Source organism: Oratosquilla oratoria, chromosome 1, assembly GCF_046742065.1.
Source record: "Oratosquilla oratoria isolate Oo_2021 chromosome 1, ASM4674206v1, whole genome shotgun sequence".
Taxonomy (NCBI): domain Eukaryota; kingdom Metazoa; phylum Arthropoda; class Malacostraca; order Stomatopoda; family Squillidae; genus Oratosquilla; species Oratosquilla oratoria.
Window position 1 is genome coordinate 30567957 of NC_134777.1, and position 20000 is coordinate 30587956.

The following is a 20000-nucleotide window of genomic DNA, read 5'->3' on the forward strand; positions in this document are numbered from 1 at the left end:
TGCCGGGGCTGGTATGTGGCCGTAGAATTGGTGCCGTGGGTAATTTTCTTGTTTTCTTTTCTCAGTTTTATTGATTGTGTCTCTTTCGTAACGCAGGTGGAGATATAACAGAGAGCCTGTATAGGTAGTTTGTTGGTGTGGGGCGAAGGGCCCCCGTTATGATGCGGCAGACTTCGTTGAGCATGGGGTCCATCTTCCTAGAATGAGTAGATCTACACCAGACGAAAACACAGTATTCTGTTGTGAAATAACACAGAGCTAAAGCAGCAGTTCTCAAGGTCTTAGGGTCTGCGCCCCATTTGGTGTTGGTTAATTTTGATAGTAATGATAGTCGGGAAGATAGTTTCCCTCGGAGTGCTTTGATAAGAGGACGGTAGGTAAGGATCGGTCTAAGGTAACGCCTAGATAGATGGCATTGTCCCCATGTTCAAGGACTCTCCCATTCCATACAATGTTTAGCTTCTTATTTGCCGCATAGTTTTTGAGATGGAATGCGTATACCTTCGTTTTCCCGGGGTTGGCATTAAGGGACCACTGTTCATAATAGCGTCCCATTTCTTCTAACGCGACTGTGAGCCTTTGCTCGATGGTACCAAATGATGTAGATTGGGTAGTAAGGCACAGGTCATCTGCGTACAGGAATCTTCTCGTATCATCAAAGGCAGGTTGGTCGTTCGTATAGAGGTTGAAAAGGAGGGGAGATAGTACGGACCCTTGTGGGAGTCCGTTCCTTTGTAGTCTCCACCTGCTTTTCCTGCCGTTCATCTCAACAAAGAACTTCTGTTTTCCAGAAGGCTCTCCAACATTCTTATCATGTGCCCTTTTACTTTCATATTTGGGCTCAATAATTAGGTCAGAGGACGACGCCGAGATTCTGCAGGATGATCTTAACAAATTGTTCACACGGTCGGAGAAATGGCAAATGGACTTCAATATCTCAAAATGCAGGGTGTTAAACGTGGGGCTATGCAACCCCAAAAATAGAGTGAAAGAGAGACTTGGAAGTTCTAGTGAGTCCTGACCTTAAATCCAAGAAACAGTGCATTAGCACCAGAAATAAAGCTGACAGAGCATTAGGTTTCATTGCTAGGACGGTTACGAATAGAAGTGCAGAGGTAATTATCAAACTCTATCTAGCGTTAGTTAGACCCGTCCTTGACTATGCGGTACAGTTTTGGTCTCCGTCCTATAGAATGGATATCAATTCACTAGAATCAGTACAGAGGAGAATGACCAAAAAGATAAATGGGTTCAGAAATTTACCTTGCGAAGAGAGGCTTAGGCACCTTAACCTACACTCTCTGGAAAGACGTAAAGTGCGGGGTGATCTAATACAGGTGTTCAAGTGAATCAAAGGTTTTAACAAGGGTGACACAAACAAGGTCATCATATTAAGAAAACAGGGCAGGATTCTCAGTAATGGATATAGATTGGATAAATTTAGATTTAAGAAGGAAATAGGCAAGAATGGGTTTACTAATAGAATTGGTTTACTAATGGAATAGACTTAGTAACCATGTAGTGAACGCTGAAATTACAGGTTGTTTTAAGAAACGGTTAGACAACTTTATGAATGGGAATGACAAGTGGTAATGAACAGGGAACTGCCTAGTGTAGGCCTTATAATCTCTTGTAGTCTCCTTTATTCTTATATTCTTATGTTCTTATGACAGGTACGTGATGTAGGTCAGGTACCCGGTCAGCCCGGAGGTCACTAGGGCAGTCAGAGGTCACGGATGGAAGTAATACCTCCCTCCATGACCTCTCTCCAGATGAGATCACATACAAGTAAAGTTCTGAGGTGAATAGCGAAGTTGGCGGTCTAGATGTAATGTACAGTAACCTAACCGCTAGGATTTTGTGTGTCCAGAGTAAATTTGTTCCCCTTAAAGCAATAAGGACAAATACTAATACTCCGAAATACTCGTAGATGATGAATAAAAAATAAAATCGGAATAAAAGAAAAAAGGGCTTTACGTCAGAATAAAAAAAACGGGGAAATTCACCTAGCCGAACGCACCTGGTATCTGGGATGTTCCGGAGTAAGGCTGAAGTTGCCCCGGGACCACGTGATGTCAGGAGATGGATTCCCGGACGCTTCGCATTCGAGGAATACGTCCTGACCCACTACGCCCACGGTCTCTGCTGGCAAGTTGGCATCTTCGATCTTCGGAGGAACTGCAATGCAAGAACAAGTCACTTATAAATCGAATGAAGGAATTAATTAATAAACGAGAGAGCAGCTTTAAGAGGGTATGGAAAGATTAATACACACATACGCACACACATATACACACAAACACAAATGCATGCACACACACGCACGCACAAACACATACACATATAATTTTGACTGCTTTTACAGTTCCACGAAGATGGAGTTCGTAGCTAAAAGTAAAAGAAGAAGTGTGTGTATGTATATATATATATATATGTGTGTGTGTGTGTGTGTGTGTGAATCTTGGCAGCAGGTTTTCTTTTAAACATGTTTTGTTAAAAACAACTGCGCATTCGGCGCTACAAAGCTTCTTAAGTAGACTTTCAAGTCTTCTGAACGTGGATTTCTGGTTATCACAGGACAGACGGAATAATAGATTTCCAGTAGACATTAGGAACTTTAGTTGAGAAAGAATGTACAGACGTTTCGCTAAACGCAGTTAGCATTTTCAATGTAATAGAGACAGAGAGTACAGGACATAATAAACATAGAAAGAAAGCTCTGGGAGAGGTCACAACGTAAGACGCGGGGGAGGTCACGACGTAAGACACGGGGAGAGGTCACGTACATGTGTGGGATTTTGTTGCTGTGGGGCAGATGTCCGTTGAGGGCCAAGTGTCCTCTCTATCAGTCTGGCGGAACGTCGGAGAGGGACTTGGGTGTCGGTGTGATTGGAAGGTGTGTTGTTGTGGTTGAGAGGGCTACTAGTCCTAGGGAGGGGCTTCATGCTGGGGAGTAATGTAGGGGCTTCCACTTGTCTGTTAATAGTTGGTTGTATGTCTCGTATAATAAGTGTTTCCAGGAAGAAAAGTCTAGACTTTTCTGATTCCTTGGCGAGAATGACGGTGTTGTCTTCTAGAAGTTTTCTTGTGATTTGTGTGTTGTGTTTTTCTAGTAGGTGTAGTTTGGGGCCTCCACTTGACAAGTGGGAAGACATTCTTCTCGACAATGTCGTTCTAAAGTTCGTCTCTCTATATATTACCGCAACAAAAAAACAGCTACACTTTTAATTAGAAACAACACTTCTCCTCGCCCCGAAGGTCCCGCTTGCACCAGCGTAGTATACAAATTTTCCTGCCCCCTAGAGGACTGTACGCCTCTCGACTGCTACGTTGGCCAAACGAGAACGACATTGTCGAGAAGAATGTCTTCCCACTTGTCAAGTGGAGGCCCCAAACCACACCTACTACACCCCGCGTCTTACGTTGTGACCTCTCCCAGAGCTTTCTTTCTATGTTTATTATGTCCTGTACTCTCTGTCTCTATTACATTGAAAATGCTAACTAAAGTTCCTAATGTCTACTGGAAATCTATTATTCCGTCTGTCCTGTGATAACCAGAAATCCACGTTCAGAAGACTTGAAAGTCTACTTAAGAAGCTTTGTAGCGCCGAATGCGCAGTTGTTTTTAACAAAACATATATATATATATATATAATATATTTTTTTTTTTTATTTTTTTTTTTACAAATTTGAATATGGATAATACAAATTATGTTTCAACGACTGACACGACCAAAGTCGGGTAACCTTGAATATAGTTGACCCAACGGGATCATCAATCTTACGTACCTTGAACGGTCACCGTATAAGTCACCGAAACCTGGCCGGCGGGGTTGACCGCGGAACAGGCATATCTTCCACCGTCTCCTCCACGTATACGGTCAATGTGTAGTTCGCGACCACCAGCTTCGACCTAATACAAGTGTCTTTACATTAGGTCAGAGGTCATGGGGAATTTATCCTAAATGAGGGTAAATTTGAATATTTCTCGGAGTAATGGAAGCTCAAGATAACAGTGTTCCTAAAATTGAAATATAACCTACTTGGACTTTAGATATCTATAATATCCTAATAACAGTCCAGTCATTACTGTGGCTATTTCTTCTTTAATACTTTGTTATAGATTCTTATTCTCCATACCATATCTAGCGGCTTTAAGAGTACTTTTTAATATAGAATTCTAGGAGTAAGGGAATATTCTAAATCACAAAGTGATTTATTCCCAACCTCTAGATTATGAAATACATGAAATTGAACTAGTGAGTATATACAATAACTGCAAGTTCAGCCGTGAATATTGGCATATGTAAAGGAATCAAAATGACCAGCCTTTATCTACCCATTAGGGCAAATTTAACACCTGTAATGATTTTGTTCTGGTTAATTTTTTTCTTTTTGCAAGCATTCATCTGACACTGCAACCCTGAGGGGCTGACAATCTCTGGACTGGGTCCCAATATCTCTATGAATCTTGATTGCATTTCATCAGTCTTTTCCTCTCTGGGAAGAAAATTTGGACTGTTGTCTGTATTGTGTGAGTGTGGGACTGTTTTTACGTCACCAACTCATGGAAGAGGAGAGCAGTCGCCGGTTCTCAGCTCTCCATGTGTGAAAGAGTGTAAGAGCTACAGTCGAGGTTGACAGAGAAAGATTTTGCACCCAGTCCGGGGACCGAGTGTCAGCCCCCAGGACCTCATCTGCAGTTGAAGGTGAAGTGGGTTGACGGGTTTTGAAAAGAGACAGGATTCGTGTTCATCATATAAGATTACCACAGATAGGCAACCGTCACTGGTTTCTTTTGTATTATACTGTATATACAGTACATTATTTTGTATACATTTTGTAAGAGAAGTCCTAACACTGTAAGGAAAAGACTGAGAGCTGAAATGGATTTGCAGGATAGGAACTCGCCCTAAGGTTAAGATGGTTGTAAGGTCCAAGGGTTCGTCCATGTCTGGTCCAGGTGACGGCGGGCGGCGGCATCCCCTCCGCCTCGCAGGTCAGCACGACGTTCTCGTGCAAGTTGACTACGATGTCGGTGGCGAGCTGATCAGAGATGCGCGGGGGACCTGAGCAACAATGAATAAATAAACAAATAGATTAATAAATGAATGAATAAACCAATCAATCAATCAATACATACATAAAATAAATAAATAGATAAATAAGAAAAAGCAAGTTCAGGAGGGTTTTAGATGAAAAATAAAATCGTCTCTGCTTGATGTTATGATTACATTGAAAGTTTTGGTAGCTAGAAGAGGAGACTTTACTAAGAGCTTTTGAAAATTGTCTAAAAAACCACTGAAAGCTACTTAAAGTTTGCAGGACATATACTAAAAGGCGAAACGTTATTTTAGATAAAATAGTGTTCTAAAGTTTCCCATAGTCAAAGTAAGATCACTCATAGGGTTAGCTGCTTACAAAAGATTGCAAAAATTGACAAAGGAAGAGCATATCAACAGTAGACCTTTTAATCTATAACTAGGCCGGATGCTAAGATTAGACAGTTAAACGAAAAAAAATTGACAAAAAAAATTAATAAACAAGCGAACCAAACATTTGGTAGGCCTTACAGCATATTGCTTCAGTGTTTATCTAAGTGATTCTTAAAATTTCGCACCCTAATGCATTACACTGTCTCTACAGAAAGCTTATTCCATTCATTGACTACACGGTTGGTGAAGTTGTTTCTCCTCACTTCCAAATTAAATCTACGTCCTGACAGGTTAAGACTACTGACGCTTTTTGTCTTTAACTTTGCAACTTCGCATCCGACCTAGATATGGAGCAAATGGTCTCCTGTCGGCATGCTCCGCCTTTGTAATCCTTTTTAATTCGTGCTTCCCCTTCCCTTGACTAAATGTTTCCGCATAGTGGTCTCTTTTTACGTGGGCCGCGGAACAGAGACATAACTTTGAAGACCTGAAGGCCTTATGGCCTGTTCCTATCCTTGTTATACAAAACTTCAACAAATCATTCATTTCCAATTTCATATTCCAATAACTGGATGAAAAGGGAAAGCATAACTTTAGCTTATGAGAGTAGTGCTGAATCGAGTAAAAGCCAAATATATTACTTATCACTTAGAAACACTGGCTACCGTGTGACCCTTTAAACATTTCAGAAATATATTGGGTTATCAATATATTCATATATTATATATATATATATATATATATATACATATTATATATATATATATATATATATATATATATATATATATATGCATATGTCGCCTCCCAGTAATTCAATTATTCAAAGGAAAGACATTGCAGGGGACGATCGAACGTTGGAACATAACCGTGTTAAAACTAACACAACATTTCATTGCAATGAAAGAAAAGCAGACATAATGGCAAATGCATTTAGTCGAAATACTCCGAATGTATGTGTTTAAGAATAAGACCTACCAGTTAAAGTAACGGCGCGCCTTCCTTTTATGTATTTTTTTTTCTACTCTACGAAAGGGACACAAACAAAACCAGCTAATGAAGAGTCATAATGAATATTCTAGAATAAAGAGATTTGCTAGACCAGAACAAGATAAGAATAATCTTAGAAGATATATTTAATCAAAAACAGGTGTTCATGAGGAAAAAACACTTATCAGACTACCCTTGTGCCTCAGATACTGGGAATAGTAAACGATAATCCTAACGGGTCACAAATACATGCTTTTTGTGTTATCCTCGGCAATTTGCATTTATTATTCCGAACCATGTGTTCTTGTCCTTTTTTGCACTTCATGTACATTGATTCATTGCCAAAAAAAGTCTATCTATCTATATCGTTGAGAACGAGTGATACAGATGAACTTTGAATTTTCGTACTTTGGATGACAAGGAGGAAGTCCCTCGTGGCTTGGCCAGAAGGTGACGAGGCTGTGCACGAGTACCGCCCCGAGTCCTTTTCACGGGCGTCCGTCACCCGGAGGACCTGATTCTCCTCTGTAAAGACCAGGCGACCCGTCTCCGTCAGGTGCTGTCCAGAAACGAATGGGGTCAAGATCTTCATTACCTTTCGTATTGTGTTATTCATTGCTTTTATAATGAATAACAAAGGAATTCATTAACGTGAGTGGTGATCCCAGGGATAATAATATAAAAATATATATCAATACCTATCTTAACTTAGCAAAAATTCATTAGAAAATGAGATCTATATTATCTATTGAGGTTACACTTTTGGCAAGTTGGACGCATTAAAAAAAAAAAAAATAATAATAATAAATAAGAGAAATTAAAAATGGAGAATTATGAAAAATGTAATTCAATAAAATCCAGGAGCTTTGACTGTCACTTTGTGGAGTATAGAAATTCGTATCTTCCTGGGAAGACTGCACGGATCGCCACGGGAAGCCTCTCTATGTTGAGGTGTACCATATTAATGCTTACCCGACCTCCTTTGGACCAGCTGATACTAGGCGTGGGCGTACCAACGGTGTAGCACTCCAGGTCAACAGTGCCGCCCACCACGCCCACGGTGTCTTCCGGTCTTCCTGCGTCCGTTAGGCCAATGTCATCCAGGATAATGGGTGGAACTGTGAGGCAAAGAAGTCTTAGTCTTTAGTTTGCTTTAGTCCCTTCAACATGGTGGTGGCTTTGAGAAATTCTATTTTAGCAATATATATCTACATATCTATATCTATATATACATATATATATATATATATATATATATATATATATATATATATATCTACATATACATATATATCTATATATATATATATGTATATATATATATAAGGATATGAACTTCGACCTTAATGGAGGTCCGTCCCATGGAATTAATAAAATTACCTCAATCAGAACAAAGCATATGAAGTGCGTCACCGTGTGTTGAGGGGGCTAATGACACGAGTGGATCCCTTTAACCCTTCCCGCAATGGGGGAAAATTTTCCGTTCATTTATCATTGTATGCATACATTTGCTTATTTATTTATCTATTTGAATGTTTATTTTTCTCTTATCTATTTACTTGCACTTGTTTCTTTTATTCTATTTATTCATATATGTATTTGTTTATTGATCCATTTACTTACATTTTTATCATTTTCATTTTTTTTTCATTCATTATTTATCTCTATTTTATTCTATTTTGTTCTGTTTTTTTTTTTTTATTCAGTTTTTATTTTATCTTATTTTATTGTTTATTTATTTTTTACTTATCTATTTATTTATTTATCCATTTATATATTTATTTATCTATTTATATATTTATTTATTTACTATTTGTTTACTTTATTTATTTATTTATTTATTCATTTATTTATTTATTTATTTCTCCGTAGTATTTTCTCAGGCGGTAGAGATGGGCTAAGAGAATGGTTAACTCCTTCAATATGGTGATGCACTTATTGAGTTTTGTTCTGACGAAGAGCAAACCACTACCTGCATCTGGAGGACCTTCCTTTTGCCTGAACGCACTCACGACTGACCGAGACCCTTTCAATTCGGTGTCGCCCTTTCTTAGCTTCACAAAATCATCTGCAATCAGTCGGAACTGTGCGCGCGTATTAACGCGTGAACGCGCGCACAAATATGCGTATGTGTGCATGCGAGTGTATGTGTGAACGTCTGTGTTCAAGTGTGCATGCGAGTGTGCGTGTGTGTGTGTGTGTGTGTGTGTGTGTGTGTGTGTGTGTGTGTGTGTGTGTGTGTGTGTGTGTGTGTGTGTGTGTGTGTGTGTGTGTGTGTGTGTGTGTGTGTGTGTGTGTGTGTGTGTGTGTGTGTGTGTGTGTGTGTGTGTGTGTGCGCGCGTGTGTGTGTTTTGTGTGTTCATATTCTTCCCTAGGGTGATACTTACTTAAGACTTGTAGCGAATACGTGAGGGCATCCTCGCCGGCCGTACTCGCTGCCAAGCACGTGTACTTGCCCGCGTGGTGGGGCAACACCCGCAGGATGCTCAGACGTTCCCCGCCGCCCGACACGTGGACAAAGGGGTCCCGACCGGTATCTACGGGCTGATCGTCCTAAGGGTAAACAAAAAACAATAATTAGCTTCGTAGTTTTCTCGTAACAGTTTGTATATCTCGACATTTCCATAATTATACGAATATGTATGTGCTCATAGATATGAGATATGCACACATACCTACCCATACACACACACGCACGCACACACACATATATATTGTGTCATTGCATGGTAAATAATCATCTCAAGTAGAACATTTCCCCATGAGTCTTCTCCACCCTTTACTGTCATCTCTTCCCAGAAGACTTCTTTGCAATTAAAGTCGCCCATCATAACTATTCTTCCTCCATCTTCCATTATCTTGTTTAATGTTATTCTTGTGTCTTCTAACATACTTTTATGTTCACTCTCTTCCCACGAGGCTGTTTTTGGGGGCACGTAGTTTATTACAAAATTTCTGCTTTTCATATCTCTGTCTTCTACTTCTATCATAATCATCTCTACTCTATTCTTTCCATATGTGACACTCTTCATGTTTATATCCTTCTTAGTCAGGAACATAACTCCACCCCCTTGTTTTGTCTCTCTGTTTCTAATCCAATGATTATATGCATTGTGTCCTATCCTGTTGGGTGGTAGTGGACCTTTTAATTTTGTCTCTACAATTCCCATTATGTCCGTTTCTTTTTCCTTCTGATACTCATTCAGTTCATTCAGTCCTGTTATTAACCCATCTATATTTGTGTAGGACACTCTTAACTTTCTGTTATTTCCATTGTATTTTCTGTTTCTTTTTTGTTTCTCTTTGTTATGGTCCATTTCCTCACTTTCATATTCACTACTCTCCAATAGAATTCTTCTATTTCTGACTCCGTTCTGTTCTAGTTTTTGTTTTGTTTTTTAGCTTCTTGCCTTTACATTTTTCTTCCTCTCTTTCCTCTTTATTCATTTCTCTTTTTATCCATACCTTTTTATATTGATCACTTGCTGCTAGCTTCCCTGTTTTTGCTATGATATTCTCTGCTGTTGTTTGTGACCTGAATTTAATCTTAATTGGTCTGGTCTTATCTAAACTATATTTTCCGAGCCTAAACATCTCTTCAATTTGTTTCATGATATCAGGTTCATTTTCCTGAACTAATTCTAGTAAACTGTTTACTTTTTCTTTTTCCTCTTTAATTCTTGTGGTTCTATTCTGGTTAAATTTCTCTTCCATTCCTAGTATAATTGTACATTTCTTTTTGTCTTCTAAGTCTCTTACTATATTCTCCTTCTGTCTCATCACTTTAATAACTGAGTCTTCAGTTTGTTCTTTCATTTGTTGCTTAATTATGTCAGTAAATGCAACTTTACTGTTTTCTTGGATTTTTTTCCAGCCCTGTGCTTCTTTTGCTATGGCCTCTTTATTGTCTTTATTATTCCTCTTTAATTCCTCATTCTCTTCTTTGACTTCTTTTAACTGTCTTTTTAATTCTTCTATTACTAAAGTTAAGTCTTTGTTCGCCTTCTCTAGTTCTTCCAATCTTTCAACTCTCTGCGCAATCTTTGCTACGTTACCGAACCTGTTTTCCCAATGCTCGGTCATCTTATCAAGTTTCTCCAAGTCTTGCCAATCGGGGGAGGTTGGTATCCCCCCACCACCCTCTTTAGATCCCTGGAAACTATTATCATCACCTTCCACTGTGCTGCTCTTATCTTTACTTCTAATCTTTACATTTTTGTTGATCCCGTCGTCACCGAAATCATCATCGTCGGTCCGCCTTTTGTTTACAAGACGTCTGGCCTCCTGGACCATGTCCCCCTCTTCCTCATTTCCTTCCATTTCCCTCAATAACCCCTCCCCTTCTCTTTCCCTATCACCCCCCACTACACCACGAGTTCTCCCCTTCCCCATAAATACAATAAGGCACTTCCTGGACGTTGAGATTCACGTAGATTTTCCTTTTTCTTCGGAACATCAATTCTCGCCGTCCATTCGACGAAAGTGTGTGTGTGTGTGTGTGTGTGTGTGTGTGTGTGTGTGTGTGTGTGTGTGTGTGTGTGTGTGTGTGTGTGTGTGTGTGTGTGTGTGTGTGTGTGTGTGTGTGTGTGTGTGTGTATACATATACATGTAGACATACCTTGAACCAGGTTAAGGTGGCTGCAGGCCGAGCGTCCACGATGCAGTCGAATCGAGCGAGCGAGTTCTGTACCACCGTCAAGTTGGTTCCCTCTTCAGGGTCTTCGATCTCGGGGGGCACTGTGGAAACACACAAAAAGAAAAAGGATACCTTCTGTACAGTAGTTACTGAATCTTTCACTACTGTTATGAAAATGATCAATGTACATACATACATATAGCAAGGGTTTTTTCTCCTTTATAAGGGAGGTAGCCAAAGTCAAAAAGGCATAATTTCATCCCCACTTACTCCACTCCCATTCACCACCCGTCCCTCCCTATCTCTCTCTCTCTCTTTTAGCTCCTCCTGGATGACGGGTCATCCCTGCATCTCGCTCATCGCCCTGGTCAGAAGCAATGTAGCAAGACACAGCACATCCACAGCAAGGCTGTTTTATTTAATCGGCGAACCCCCCCCCCCATCTCCATCCCCTCATGGAGAGAAGAGAAGACGGGGAGAAATTCCTTCGGAAACATGCAAAAAAAAAAAAAAATGTCTTCTATACAGTAGTTACTGAATCTTTCACCATTGCTATGCAATGATAGATGATAAATTTAATAAATGTAAATTATGCAACTTTCAGGTCATTTTCGAGTATTTTTTTCAGTTAATACTTGGAGGGAGAGTTGTAAATGAGATCATTTTATTTTTGACGTAATTCATCACTGTTCTATCTGGTAGGACAATCATTATTTGTTTACCTATTTATCTATTTATCTATTATTATTTTTTAAACAAATAGTCATAGCAAAAGTGTCCTGACTTCACCACCCCACATAACAAAATAAGAATCGAAACCAGAAGACATAGTAATGAAACAAAATTACAGAGATGCACAAAAAAATAAGTTCAAAACATCATCCATGGTTAGGTATACTGTGCATGTAACTAAACATCTATATTTCACAACGCGTATTAACGATAGAAAATTTGCCTTAAGTTTCACTAAACGGAAAACCCGCGGGTCAACATAAGTTGGCAACGGTCCTTGGGTTCTCCAACAAAACCTCTGGGATGAAATTTTTAGGTGCTCTCTGGGCTGTACTTATAAGTGTGAGACTGTTTCTATGTCACTTGCTGAAAGGGACAAGGGGAGGGGAACAGTCACCGGTGTGGAAATAAAAAGTGTAAAAAATACAGTTGAAATTAGTAGACAGAGTCTGGGTTCAGTCCGGAGACCGGGTATCGGTCCTCAGGGCTCCACCTCATGATGGAGGTAAGGGAGTTGACGGGTTATGAAAATGGCCAGCTTTGCAGGACCACCAAATTCAGTTACCCGGCATGGGGTCATTGCGTGTTCAAAGTTGTCAAATCTCCGGAATCGAAAATTTTTGTGTCGACTGTACAATTGTTAAATGAAGAACAAAGAGAAATTGTTGTCGCCGTCTTTGTGCCTTAAAACCCTTACATACAATTGTAACTTATAGCAATACTGTGTTGCGATTATAAATCTTTAATCTGGGTAACATGGTACGATTTTATTTGCCTGTGGAATATATCCTGGACTAATTTTTTTTTTCTGTACCCACTGATTAATTGAAACCCTGACTAGTTCCATTACCAAGTAGGATGTCTGACCAAAGTTATAATTTAGGCGACGAAGACGACGGGATTATAAGAGACAGGAGGATTATACAATTCAAACCTTCATGCATAAAGCAGCACCCACATTCATATTCACAGATCCTCAGTGCCACAGTTAAACGCATACACATACACGTACATATACACATACGCACACATAATATGCACACATACATATATACATATACATATCCACACACACATACATATATATATGTAACCGCAAACACACATACATATATATATATATATATATACATATGTATATATATATATGCATATATATATATGTATATATATATTTATATATATATATATATATATGTATATATATATATATATATATATATATATATATATATGCGCGCGCGCGTGCGCTCGTTGGGTCCCATCTTCTATTATCTAATGTTAGATAATTATCTAATTATGATTAGAAAATAGGAGAAGGGACCCAGCGAGCGTTGCTCTTTCCTGTAAAATTCCATTAGGTATAGACACACACACGCGCGCTCACGCACGCACACATACACACACATGACAAAATTTGTGAAAAAGTACAGTGTGAGAATATTTACATACAAATGACACTGAGAGGAAACGAGTGTTCTACGGATCCAGCGGAGTTGGCGGCGATGCAGGTGTAGCGCCTGGTGAGGTGCCCGCCTGCGTCTGGGAGGTGAAGGGCGCGGCCGTCTTCGACAAGGAAGATACCAAGGTCTGCCAACTGGTCCTTCGTCATGGCCTCACCCTCCACAAGCCAGGTGATCTGTAAAGTCAACCTCGAACTCATGAACCTTTAGTGACGCGCCTAAGGACGAGGGTCACACATTATTCTTATATGAATTTTGTTTCTCTGTCTGCTATGCTTGTCTCACTCCCTATTTCCGTCTCTTACACTCTGTACTTCTGTCTGCCTCTAACTCTCTTTACATGTATCTCTCTAATTATTCTCCCCTCTTTATTTCTATCTCTAACTCTACTTCTATCTCTCTAACTCTATTTTTCTTTTCTCTCTGACTCTCCCTACCTCTATCTCTTTCTACTTCTCTCTGTCTCCATCTCCACTTCTGTCTCTAGCTAGAATTTTCTCTGTGCATTTGTGTGTCAAAATATATATTTTCCAAATTCTAAATTCATGGTAAAATAAGTTTAAAATTTCATCTATGTTTTTTATATGTTGTTTTCTGTCAATTTTCTGATACTTCCTACCTTGGCCACAAGAAATCAGTGCCTTAAAGAACGAAAAAAGCCTCTGGAAAACTGTGAGGCAATTCCTTCACTGGTGACGCATAAGTAGCGTCGGCGCCTCCGAAAGGTCCACAGGGACCGAACACCTGGCAGTCACCGACTGCCCTGGGACTGAGGAAGCTATCTCCAGCCACCTCCAGCACCGAGACTTCACCGAGGACAGCCACCGTCTCCTTCTCGGCCTCCTCCTCCTCCCGCTCCTATCGCTGCCAGAAGCAAGCTTATTTGATTCATAGACGGCCAACTATAAATAAATTTAAAAAAAATTCCAGAGTTTGCCTTCAGCTAGACCCACATCCTCTACGTTCCTGATATCTGGCTGCCCAACGTTTGAGGCCCCGATTTCAGCTCTGCCGACAGTTAGCCGCCCGACTAACATTAGTTTGATTGCCTGCCTCGAGACTGAGGAAACTATCTCCAGCCACCTGCAGCACCGAGACTTCCCCGAGGACAGTCACTGCCTCCCCCTCCTTTTCCTCCTCCCCCACACCTCTCGCTGCCAGAAGCGAGCTTATTTATCTGAATCATAGGCGCCCAATTGTAAATGAACAATCAAAACTTTCTAGAGTTTGTCTTCAGCCAGGCCCACGTCCCCTACGTTCCTGGTAGAAACCTTACCTCCGGAGTTGGGTGTCCTGTCGTCGCGCATCGAAGATAGACTTCTTCTCCCTCGAGTACGGAAACGGTGTCCTGTTTGGACGACGGGGAGGAAGACGAGCTCGAGGAAGAGGATGTGGAAGAGGATGATGATGAGGAGGAGGACGGCGTCGGCGAAGGTATTATGGTGGGAGGTGTAAGGACCTCCAGGGTGTAATTGTGTCTGTACTCTCCAACACTATTCTTCAACACGCACGTCACTGTCCCGTTGTCTTTATCTTGCACTCTACCATAAAAAACAGACATCTTGTGACTCAAAAATGTTAAAATGTGTTAAAAGAATGCCCTATCCCATTCTGTAACTTAAAAAACAGACATCCTGTGACTCAAAAACATTAAAATGTGTTAAAAGAATGCCCTATCCCATCCTGTAACTTAAAAAAAAAACAGACATCCTGTGACTCAAAAATATTAAAATGTGTTAAAAGAATGCCCTATCCCATTCTATAACTTAAAAAAAAACATCCTGTGACTCAAAAATATCAAAATGTGCTAAAAGAATGCCCTATCCCATACTGTAACTTGAAACACGAAATAGAAAAATAAAATAAAAACATCCACAGAGACCCGTATGACAAAGAACTATAGCCACAATGGTTACATACCACATGAACCTCGACATGTAGTGACTGCATGATTATTAACTAAATATATAGTAATTCTACGCTCTCAAAAAAATATACGAACATACGTACACAAACACGCACATATACACACATATACATACGCACACAAACATACACAAATAAACAACCTACTTTGATAATTTATCTTGAAATACACACCTGAGTATATGAAGCTGCCTACCACCATTGGTGAGCCGCAGGAACTGTCTGGAGGAGGACAGGGAGCGACCGTCTACCATCCATTCGATGGTCGGCTCGGGGTTGCCCACTGCAGGACAATCCAGTGACACCGCTCGATTCAGCAACACTGGCGAAGTACAATATAGTTTTTTTTTTTAAATGGATCAACGATATTGTAAGATTTTACTTGATAATTGATTAATTGGAACCCGTTGTTGTATAGCGAAAGTGTGACGGCTAGCAGCTGCTAAGAAGGTCAAGTGTGTAAGTTCGAATCCTGGCCATAGAGTAGAAATTAGGAAGGGAATCCATTCTAAGCATTGGTTTCCAACCACTGAAATCAAAGTCATTTCGTAAGGTACCACCTATCCTTGCCCTGAACAACGTAAGCCCGAAGCCTCACAGTGGATAGCAACAGTCCTACGGCCGTTCAACAAGAAGAAATTTTGGAATGTTGTCTGTGTTGTACCAATTTTGTGGCTTTCTACTCAGCGAAAAAGTAGAAGAAATGAAGCGTCTAGAATAGAAATGGGAAAATGCTGGGGTCATGCGTAAACAATTTTGCTTAACACCAAACGCTCTAAAAACATATTTCCGTACCGAAGTGAGGACCCTTTATATTCTAGACGCCTCAAGTAATGATTGCATTAATAGAGAGATATCTTGGTGCCAGATTTTCTGGGCTGTATTCCTAGATCGAGATGAGGGGACTAATGGGTTTGGAATTGGCCACAAGTAAGATAGTTCACTCTACCAGCCACTTTGCAGGACTATCACAAGTAGGTCCCCACCGTTCGTCTCTCTCCAACGCAAAACTCGAGTCAATGTCAATTAGTGAGCGTACGAAGGTAACTACCTGCAAACGTTGCGTGAACGTTTGTCTACGTTGACACACTTTCTTATTAATAAAAACAATTGGCACTATCCTAGGTACTTATAAGATCTTGAACGGAATTTCTCAAACCAGGTATTATGTAACTCATTCATATAGTCTTAGGTTCTGTTGTTGTTGTTATTATTGTCATCTTTACTGTTGTTGTTGTTGTTGTTGCTATTGCTGCTGCTGCTGTTGTGGAGTAGACCTTACAATTACCTGACAAATATGATTATAAAAAAATTAGTGAGAAAAAGTTAAACTGAACTATTAGTTAGATTTTGATAATCTTTTTTATATAAAATAAAAGGTAACAAAAACACAGATGATGGAATTAACATTCAGCTTTATGTAATAAGTCACTAAATATCGCAATACTGCGACTGGTTTGGACTTCGCCTCGAAATTAAAAGAATGAAGATCGATCCTCAACGACTAGTGGCGGTTGGTACTTGTCCCTGCTGTGTATGAATATTCCGTAAGAATGATGACCTCATGCAAAGTCAAGAGTCTCCATCTACAGTAACTTACTCCAGGAGAAATATCGACAAGTTGTATCATATACACCTGGATCGGTAATCAACCGGGTCAGGTGTCAACCACTGGTAACTATCGAGGAACAATTCAGAAACATTTTACTCACAAAATAAAAAATAAAAGAAATCATCCGAACGATCTACAGCGTTAGCACTCTTCAAAAAAAAAAAAAAAAAATAGTACCTGTTCGAGAGGTCTGCGGTTGATAGGCCAGACCCGGTGGCGAGACCACTCGGACGTCGAAGTCGAGTTCGGAGGTTCCTGCGGCGTTACTGGCGATGCATGTGTAGCGTCCGGCATCCTCTGGCGTCAGACCCCGGACGTGAAGGATCCTAGAAGGTGGATGAGTCCCGTTACCTAAATTTATCGTTTTTATTATGCGGCATGTGTCTTGTCCTGGACTCTTTTGAAAGCAAGGCTTACGAATAGCCATACTTTTCCTCTTCCTCTTGTTTTTAATGGGAACTGACACATTTTATTGTGTGTATATGTGTATTATGTATGTATGTATGTATGTATGTATGTATGTATGTATGTATGTATGTATGTATGTATGTATGTATGTATGTATGTATGTATGTATGTATGTATGTATGTATGTATGTATGTATTTATGTATGCATGTGTGTATGTATATGTGTGTGTATGTATGTATGTATGTATGTATGTGTGTATGTATGTAGGTAGGTAGCTAGGTAGGTAGGTAGGTAGGTAGGTATATTTTTTGAAGATCATTTACTCTCTCTCTACCCTCTCTATGGGTTCCAGTGATTAGAGATACCACATTTCAATTTCTGGTTGTGGCCTCCATTGGGTCTCCGGATGTTGATGGCTTAGAATTAAAGTGCATTGTGGTTGTTAAAATATATCTCTAATCACTGGGACCCATTCAGTGCTGTATAGATACTTTCCCGCGTTTGTATACTCCCAATTGTACTATCATAGTGGAGATGGGTTGAACGCAAAATTTCATGTATGTGTATGTACTCGAGCATACAAATATGTATAATGAATATTGCGCTTGACTTATATCTCTCTTGATAGCGTAGTTGGTATGTCACTGCGTCACTTGTCATGTGATAACTGAGTTCGGGTCCTCGGCAGTACCACATTTCAATTTCTGGTTGTGGCCTCCATTGAGTCTCCCGATGTTGATGTCTTAGAATTAAAGTGCATTGTGGTTGTTAAGATATATATATATATATACTGTATATATATATATATATATATATATATATATATATGTACCATGTGTATGTATATATGCACACCAATTGATATAAATCTATACATCCTGGAAGGACGACTTATCTAAGATACTTCAGTACACGGAGTACCTCCAACCAAACCTAAACTATACTCACCGATCTCCAGCAAAGAAAGAAATTTTGTTCGTCTCCTGAAGGAGCTGACCATCCTTGAGCCACAAAATAGACGGAGGAGGCGACCCTTCCATCTTGCACTCCACCTTCAACTCAGAACCCTCGAGACCGAATGGGCTGTTGTCTACAATGGCATTCTGGAAGTGGAAAACTGAGATAGAGACTTTTCATAATAGGTTTCAACTGGCAAATCACGCTAACAGGAGAACATAAGAACACAGGAGACCTGCCGGTTCTTAACAAGGTTGGATGCAGAGGACTACTGTAGGTAACAAAGAACCAATGATCCTTACAAGGTGACTAATGTATGTAAAGTTTTCCATATAGTATAAGGCACGTTCAAGTTATGGTCAAATCAAGCTCCTCTAACCTCCACTGTTTGATTACCGATTGATCACCAGACACGTGATTATGTCTTTTGTGATCAGCATTTACAAGTGACGAGACTCTACTCATTCGGTACCGGATATCATATTTCTTATATTATCATTACCAACACCATATTTCATTTATGTTTGCGTCAACTCCCTTTAGCACCAGCATAAATATATCCCAATCAACCGTGTGACGCCTCATTCGACATGGAGGGAGTAGAGTTGACTAAACGTCTATCTGACTTACCGGATTCATTTGGGGTGGCATAAGAACCTTCAGGAGTGTAGTGACTTTGGTAGCCCCTGCTTCATTAGTTGCCACGCACGTGTAGTTCCCTTCGTCCCCCTCCAGGGCCCTCACGAGCGTTAGCTGTCTCCCTCCAGCCTCGAGGCTCAGGCCGGGAACGGTGGTTGAGATGTTAATACCGTCCTGGATTGAAAGGTAGGGGGTATTAGTCATGTGGAAGGACATTTATCAAAAGGATTTTGTAAACGACTTCAGAGATCCTGTGTCGCAATCGTGAAGATGTCTTAGAAAAAGTGGGTAATGTGGATAGATGCACGTGCACATAAGCGTGTATTTATACACATGACTGCATACGCGCACACACACACATATATACACACAAACAAACATAAACATACACACACAAATAGACACATAAGTACACAAATGCACATATACAAAAACACATACACATACAGATATGTACGCATAAACACAAATTCAATACACACACACACATATACATAAATACCACATATGGTTACAGAGAGCAGGATGCCTAGTCCCATCACTCCGTCCCGTTTTGGCTGCCTTTTACGACCCGAGTGGGAAAACTCAGTGGCAGTATTCTTTCTCCTCCATACCATAGGGGATACAAGCAAAAATGGAAACATACACTCAAAGAAGTGGTATAGGAGGGACACCATAACGAACAGCCAGTAATAGAACGATCAAGTAGCATAATTTCTCTATGAGTAGAGGTTTCCCCAAACATAGACAAAATGATGCGTGGCTCTGGTTCGTAGGGGCGCCTCATATAGTCCATAAAGTATCGGTTGCATGCTATTGAACAAATTATACCGCACAATAACATGCAGTCAATACTTCACACGGGGAAAGTACACTTGAATATAGCAATGACCAGAGTAATGACACAATGGGTCAAAGAAACGCCAAGAGTAAGAGATAACACACCAACTAGCTTTACTATTAAAGAACCAGGCACTACTTAATCACTAAAAATCTATGTTCTGTTTAAAAAAAATGCAATTAACCATATTAACCTTAAACCAGGCATATGTAGGTGGTGGATGGGCAACCACAAAGCAACTGAGTGTCACGGGACGGTTGACTACCACCTCACGGTCGACCACATTCTCTGACGCGTTGTTCAACCGAGGAGCCACTATCGAAAAAAAACATACAATTTATTTATCATATAAAAACACT

The 20000-nt window shown here is 40.0% G+C and overlaps 1 protein-coding gene across 1 annotated transcript in view; it reads right to left on the reverse strand.

The window, feature by feature from the left end:
* The window catches only part of LOC143032553 (hemicentin-1-like), a gene marked incomplete at its 3' end in the record, with an annotated part of 400485 nt that overhangs the window by 194307 nt on the left and 186178 nt on the right, over nucleotides 1–20000 (reverse strand). The window contains 14 exon segments of the mRNA XM_076197423.1: nucleotides 2021–2178; nucleotides 3790–3913; nucleotides 4912–5069; nucleotides 6834–6984; nucleotides 7398–7543; nucleotides 8813–8978; nucleotides 11044–11162; nucleotides 13246–13432; nucleotides 14533–14797; nucleotides 15357–15504; nucleotides 16972–17120; nucleotides 18153–18307; nucleotides 18792–18974; nucleotides 19835–19956. Coding sequence (XP_076053538.1) covers nucleotides 2021–2178; nucleotides 3790–3913; nucleotides 4912–5069; nucleotides 6834–6984; nucleotides 7398–7543; nucleotides 8813–8978; nucleotides 11044–11162; nucleotides 13246–13432; nucleotides 14533–14797; nucleotides 15357–15504; nucleotides 16972–17120; nucleotides 18153–18307; nucleotides 18792–18974; nucleotides 19835–19956 — 2231 coding nt within the window.